Source organism: Nylanderia fulva, unplaced genomic scaffold (assembly GCF_048542155.1).
Source record: "Nylanderia fulva isolate GAGA-0341 unplaced genomic scaffold, ASM4854215v1 Scaffold31, whole genome shotgun sequence".
Taxonomy (NCBI): Eukaryota; Metazoa; Arthropoda; class Insecta; order Hymenoptera; family Formicidae; genus Nylanderia; species Nylanderia fulva.
In genome coordinates, this window is record NW_028190379.1 from 2,663,738 (window position 1) to 2,670,247 (window position 6,510).

The following is a 6,510-nucleotide window of genomic DNA, read 5'->3' on the forward strand; positions in this document are numbered from 1 at the left end:
TATGTAATTATATATTATCAAAATAATTTACTCACTTGTAGCATTATCTATAAATTCAGACATAACAAGTCCAAAATATGAAAATGGTTGAAAAATGACTGTACTAAGAAAGTATGTCAATGCATATGCTGGTGTCACTTGCAATCTAGGATTCGTCATAATTGATTCATAGTACTTTTCACATTCGTTCGAAGCTGTCAATAATCAAATAATATATACTAAGTTTTCAAATGTAATTATGTTTCAGGTAAGCTGACGAGAAAACTCACCAAAAATTGATGCATATATTTTGTGCCAGAGACCCATTTTATGTGGCTGACAAGCAATTGGCATTTCTGCAAATTGTGCTTGAGCAGCCATTAATTTAATTTCTGCTTCCTGCAAAACAAAACAAATTTTTGAACAACAAAACAATATTTAAGATTAGAAACGATATATTATAGGGAAGTCAAAAAGTAAGATTCATGAGCCAAAACCCTGTCGATAGAAATTGGATCTTGCTTACAAAGAAATTTTTGCATTTCATCCTTGACATCTTTCACTGCTTTCATGATTTCATTTAGATGAAGATAACAGGATAAAGTGTAAAGGGAAGTGCAGAAAGATTCCTACTTTCTAATGGCAGAATTTTTAAATTACTCATCTAGACAAATATTTTAATAAAAAAAAATGTTGAAAATATAATCTAAGGATATATTTTTATAAGATATGTAAACACTTTTGTAAAAATTTAGTATAAAAAACATTAATTAACTGGAAGAATCTTACTTTCTGACTTTCCTTGATATATATATATATATATATATATATATATATATATATATATATATATCATAATTTTATTTATAAGTTTTAGATATCAACATAAAAAAAGATAAAATAATATATAAATTACCTGTATAAGTCGCCACCAAGTTATGAAAAAACTTATTATAAATATGATCTCAATCAATAAAAACATAATTAAACCTCCTGACCATCTTTGTCTTCTCATCAACATCATAAAACTGAATACGATTATTAAGAAGATTATAGTTATGTCCCACTGTAAACATTTAAAAATTTAATTAGATTCACATTTCAACATAAAAATATATAGTTCTTATATATATATATATATATATATATTTCAAATATTATATATATATATGTGTTATAAATATTATAAATTATTCTTACATGATCTTTCATGATTAACAAATAATTCATTAAATACTTTAATAATAAATGACAATAATGAGAAATTTCCGCCATATGGTAACACATAGAGTAATCAGATTGTTGTTTTATGACATTGTCCAGAATTCTATCAACTTCTCTTATAGATCCTTGGCCATTTATAAAATTCTTAAGATATTCAAGTTGTGATAAGGATGCTTCTACATTGATCGTTCCAATTAACTTGTCGTCAACTTTCTGTAATTTGTCAATTTAATGTTATATTATATTTTATAAAGGATTATCATTTCAAAATCTAAAATAAGTAATTTCAAAACTTTTTAAGTATTATCTTCACAATTATGTTGCAAACTAACCTGCATGGCAAGATTTGATAATAATATAGCAATCAAACGTTTATAAAAGACTGCTCCCTGAGTATTTTGTTCGTCTAATTCTTTACAGCTACACGATTGTGCCAATGCAGATTGATCACTCCTTTTTGCTTGCATTGCTAGACTAAAAAAGATTATCTACTTAAAATCGTATGTCAATATTGCATATTTTATTTAGATAAGACAAAATATATACCTAGAAAGATCCTTTTCTTCAGACTTATAAAAAAAATGATGTATATTTTTCAGTTCGTGTATAGGCCTAAAATAAAAACATTTTTAAGTACACAATTGTTACAAATATAATAACAAATTGTAATATGTATACAATAAATAAATATTTATTTCTAGGGTAATCACAGAAGGGTTACATGCAATTTTGAAACAAAAATATACATTTATGATTAAAATTAATATCAATCAAAATTAATATTTGTCGCTAGTGGTGAAAATAAGCTTAAACGACTTGACTACGACGTAACTAGCAATTTTATTTGATTATTTCACGACGTTTCGACCATTTGGTTGTGGTCCCTTTCAAGCGAAACTTCATCAATTAAACCGAGACCAACACAACATCACACCGGTGTTATTTGAAATCGAAAGTTAAAGCTTGAAAGGGACCACAACCAAATGGTCGAAACGTCGTGAAATAATCAAATAAAATTGCTAGTTACGTCGTAGTCAAGTCGTTTAAATTTATGATTAATTTTTCTAGTAATATCAAAAAATCGAAAAAATATTTACGGCGTGACATCATCGAATGCATCCGTCTCGTCGCAATAAACATTCGAGGAAAGTGCATACAAACTCGATACAACATATATTAATAACTTAAATAACTCCATGTCGATGCATCAAATGTTTTCACGTGTTCTTCATAAAAATGTTTTTTATAATGAAATACAAGCTATTCTAAATTCTAAAACAGAGACGAAAAACACGCGCGCCGGCATAAGAAAATGTTTTCACCATTTTACTTTTTGACTCACTGTAACCAACTTATTAAAGCAAAAAACCCTGCTAGGATCTAGTTTCTCGAAATCGTTCGAGCTGGTTCGAGTTATCGATTAGCGAAATGCAAATGTTCAAACTAGAGTGTGCAAGCAAAAAAATTAAAAAAATATTGACCTTTTCTATTATTTTATTAATTAGCGATAAAATATATATTTCCACATATATATAAATATTTCAATTGATATATTAAAATGAGATTTATTTATTCCATGATCAAAGAAAATAAATTTTCTTTTACAGTAATATTTTATTAATTTTTGTTATATTTTGTACTTCCTTGTATTTACTTTTTATACTAAAATTTTGAAATATTTAATATTTATCTTATTAATATCCAAAATAACTGTGTATATACTAAATCATTATTAAATGACATGTTACATATGCAAGAATTTTATTCATACGTCCATTTACATTTTTAAGAGCCTTTAGTTATAAGAAATTTAAATACAATATAAAAAGTCATATAAAGCAAACAAAAAAGTAGCAATTCAATACTGAAATGACAATGGTAGCATGAGCACAGTTTTTTTTAAATAATCTTCATGTTTTATAATAGCTTTATATTGAAAATAAGAAAAACTTAAATTTAAGATTTATAAGCTATGTCTTCATTTTAATATATAACACCGAGTATTACTTAACAATCTTGACTTTATTGTAAGATACTTTACTCTCGTTGGGCTGTACTTCACCAAATCTAGCTTTTCTTTTTTCCAATCGTTCAGCCAATTCAGCCTAAAAAGTCACATAACAATAGAATAGTGATAAAAAAAGTAAATATATGTAAGCCTTCAAAATTTAAAGCATGCATATATTTACATAGATCATTTGCTTACTTTTTCCATCACACTAGATACAGAGGTTCCAAACCTTTCGCCACGTTTCTTCAATGTTTCGTAAGTAGTATTCTATATCAAGAATTAATTATAAATTGATATAAAATAATTTTATATACAAATAAACATTTTGTTCTGATAACATACATTATAAAATAAACTATTAATTCCCTACCACAGGTGTTTTTATAGATGCAGCTGATTTATTATTTTGATTATTGATGTTAAATCGAGCTAACCTAGCTTCCTTTTTTGCAGCCTCAGTTAATGGCATTCCAAATTTCTTAGCTCTCATCTCTAATCTCTGTTAAAGAATTATTATAATTATATATTAATTATATATTATATTATCACAAATAATATAAGAAAAAAAATAATTTTATTATATTGTTCAGACATTTAATATATCTTAACAGATAAAAATGATATACTTTTTAATTACCTCTTTTGTGCTAAGTTCTGATAGTTTAATAATCTTTTTCTCTGGTGGTGCATCATCAGATTCTTTTACAGTTTTATTTTCATTTTTTTCCACTTGATCGTTTTTAATTTCTTCCAGTACAGGTTTGCGGTTCAGGACTATTTTTTTCGCATTGGTATTATTGCTCTCCACAGACAATTTTCGTTTCTCAGGTAGCACCTGTGAATCTGGTTTACTGGATAATTCTTCTATTTCTTCATCCTGTAATTCAAATTTATCGCACCCACACATACACGCACATGAGAGATATATATTTAATATTTAACTCTCAGTTATATAGCTAAATATTTATATATCATTATTAATATTAATATCATATTACATAAATATACAACAAAACTTACTCCAAGTACTTCATCTTCATCTAAAATTTCTTCTGTAGTTTCATCCAAGGATAATGCAGAATCTATTAAATATAAACAAAAATCTTTTATATTCCAAAATTTAAAATCAAAATAAAGAAATAAAAAAATAAAACAGACCTCCCTGGATTGCCAACTGAAGCCTTTCTACCAATTCGTTTTTGTTGCCCACAGAAGAAAGTCCTCTTTGCTTTAATTCTATCCTCAGATCAGCCACCTGATAAAGATACAAAAATTGCATTTATATAAAATAAATAAACATTTATATTGCCCTTATAATTAAATATTAAATAGTATTGTCATATTTATAGAGCCTATTCTAACTGATATATTACTTTATACTGAGAATAAACAAGTAGTAATCTTTGACAATATAATATTTTTTATAACTTTATTGCTGTTCAAGATTAATGACTTAAGTAGAATTTAATTACATTAATTATTATTTAATAAAAAGTTCTAACAATAAGTAAAAAGTACTTTTCAGTTGAGATTATAGTGTAATATTCCAGATCTTGTGGAAAGTAATTTGCAAATATAAGAAAAAGAAATATTAGAGATTGCTGTATATATCAACCGATTGATGAGATAAAAATTTACAATTGATAGCGGAAGAAGATAGATAGATAAAGAAGATGAAGTAATTTTTCGAATCGAAGGACGCTAAGTTGTCGGTGTATTGTCCAAGTTCCAGGGAAACTATGGTTAGGGTATCATCAAACTTACGAATATCACTGCATATACGAGTCGATTTATGATATTTACCTTCATTTTTGACAGTTCGGTCAATCCTTTTTCGTACGACGAGTCAGCCATGGCGTATTTCTCAAATTTATCTTAATTTACACCGTTATTGACGCCTGTTATAACATTTCACATCCTCTCTCTGCAACGATAAATTCTCACACATACAAATTTATATACACACAACGCAACCACATATCGGTCAGTTCCGACTCGGAAATCCAACCAATCAAATGCAAGCCGGACAATCGATTGATCGAAATGTCAAAGTGCGCTGTAAATTTTATAGATGCGTTCAAAAATCTTATTCGTGGACTAAAACTTGAATGGACCAATTAAGATAAAGAAATGTTTGTTCCTTTTTTTCTTATTGGTCAATTAAATGCTATTCTATTTCACGAACATCTGGATGAAAAAAAAAAGAAATATAAGCATAAAGATGCGAAATTTAAATTATATGTGACGAATTATATATTAATTTTATAATTATACGTTATTTTTAAGGTGCCTTTTTATGCTGACGTTAAACACTGAATTTCAGAGCTCCGAGAACTTAGCCGGTCAACTTCAATTTTTTTTAATTTTTATTATTTATACAGTTCATTCTTATATTTGGGTGCATTCGTTTATGCAGTGACTGCCGCAGAATGCCGCAAATGTCGTTCGTTTACTCCACCTGCGCAACCGACTGCAGCGCAGTTTGTTGTTCGTTTAAGCAGAGCTGCTGCCTATCTGCGCAGCCATCTCGGAGGTCCTGCTTAGGATGCTTTGCTCGCAGTACTGCGGACTACTGCGTAAACGAATGTAGTCTTCTCCATTGTTAAGCCAATTGAACTTGGAAACGTTGCCTGAAAATTATTTCAATTATGAGTTATGTTATAAAAGTTCAGAACAAAGAAGGTGGAGAATAACTCCTCCAAATAGATCCTACAAAACTAAAAGTAATGCAAGGTAAGTAATACAATAAAATTATGAAGTCTGTTAATTTATATTTACGATCCAATTAACTTAAAAATGCACTTTTATCAAGAATATAAATTTAAAGTAATCTGTTTAAAAAAAATGTGCTTTGTATAAAGATGCAATTCTGTTACAGTCATTCCTAGCTATCAAGCTACTTCGTCCCCAGTAAGTTTGGAAAAATCTGAGAAGTCTACATTCAGCAACATTTCAATCCTACCGTCATCACTGTCTAAAAATGTTATGTGCACACGTCATATGTCAGAACCTTCAACCTATTTAAAAATTTTATTATATTTATTCAAATAATAATTCATATTTAATATAAATATGATGGTTTCTAAATCGGCCTAAGAGCCATAGCACGAAAAATTACGAAAATTAATTATTCGGAACTGTATCTCTTGGTACGAGATTACTAAAGTTCCATATATTAATTAACCTTGAACTTACATATGGAGAAATAGGCGCGAAAAATATAGGTCCGAAAAGTCGCTGAAGCGGGAATCGAACCCGCGTCTTTCACTTTCCGGGCGACTACTCTTACCACTAAG

The 6,510-nt window shown here is 28.2% G+C and overlaps 2 protein-coding genes and 2 long non-coding RNA genes across 4 annotated transcripts in view; 2 read left to right on the forward strand and 2 right to left on the reverse strand.

Moving 5' to 3' along the window:
* The window catches only part of LOC146722489 (uncharacterized), a 27,950-nt gene extending 27,182 nt beyond the window's left edge, over positions 1 to 768 (forward strand). The window contains exon 3 of the long non-coding RNA XR_014925142.1: positions 248 to 768. This is a non-coding gene — a long non-coding RNA (uncharacterized LOC146722489). The remainder of the gene's footprint in view (positions 1 to 247) is intronic.
* The window catches only part of LOC114933907 (uncharacterized), a 4,379-nt gene extending 1,829 nt beyond the window's left edge, over positions 1 to 2,550 (reverse strand). The window contains exons 1-7 of the mRNA XM_029306490.2: positions 2,301 to 2,550; positions 1,750 to 1,815; positions 1,536 to 1,677; positions 1,180 to 1,416; positions 896 to 1,045; positions 270 to 378; positions 36 to 194 (exon numbers count right to left, since the gene is read on the reverse strand). Coding sequence (XP_029162323.2) covers positions 36 to 194; positions 270 to 378; positions 896 to 1,045; positions 1,180 to 1,416; positions 1,536 to 1,677; positions 1,750 to 1,815; positions 2,301 to 2,401 — 964 coding nt within the window. The 5' untranslated portion in view covers positions 2,402 to 2,550. The remainder of the gene's footprint in view (positions 1 to 35; positions 195 to 269; positions 379 to 895; positions 1,046 to 1,179; positions 1,417 to 1,535; positions 1,678 to 1,749; positions 1,816 to 2,300) is intronic.
* Positions 2,551 to 2,947: 397 nt separating this feature from the next.
* LOC146722490 (SAP domain-containing ribonucleoprotein) lies at positions 2,948 to 5,198 on the reverse strand. Its single transcript, XM_085484753.1, has 7 exons — positions 5,018 to 5,198; positions 4,373 to 4,469; positions 4,235 to 4,296; positions 3,852 to 4,091; positions 3,585 to 3,713; positions 3,410 to 3,481; positions 2,948 to 3,308 (listed from the first exon to the last, which is right to left on the reverse strand). Exons 1-7 carry the CDS (start codon positions 5,066 to 5,068, stop codon positions 3,207 to 3,209), a joined length of 753 nt encoding a protein of 250 aa, XP_085340879.1. The 5' UTR covers positions 5,069 to 5,198; the 3' UTR covers positions 2,948 to 3,206.
* Positions 5,199 to 5,612: 414 nt separating this feature from the next.
* LOC146722491 (uncharacterized) lies at positions 5,613 to 6,285 on the forward strand. The gene is made up of 2 exons (XR_014925159.1): positions 5,613 to 5,947; positions 6,093 to 6,285. It is a non-coding gene; the product is annotated as an uncharacterized LOC146722491 (long non-coding RNA).
* The last annotated feature ends 225 nt before the right edge of the window (positions 6,286 to 6,510 follow it).

Excerpts from the sequence above, each read along its gene's own strand:
- LOC146722490 (XM_085484753.1), bottom strand. The coding sequence starts at position 5,068 with ATGGCTGACTCGTCGTACGAAAAAGGATTGACCGAACTGTCAAAAATG. Across the intron at positions 3,482-3,584 it reads CATCTATAAAAACACCTGTG|AATACTACTTACGAAACATT; the intron begins GTAGGGAATTAA and ends TTCTTGATATAG. Across the intron at positions 3,309-3,409 it reads TATCTAGTGTGATGGAAAAA|GCTGAATTGGCTGAACGATT; the intron begins GTAAGCAAATGA and ends GTGACTTTTTAG.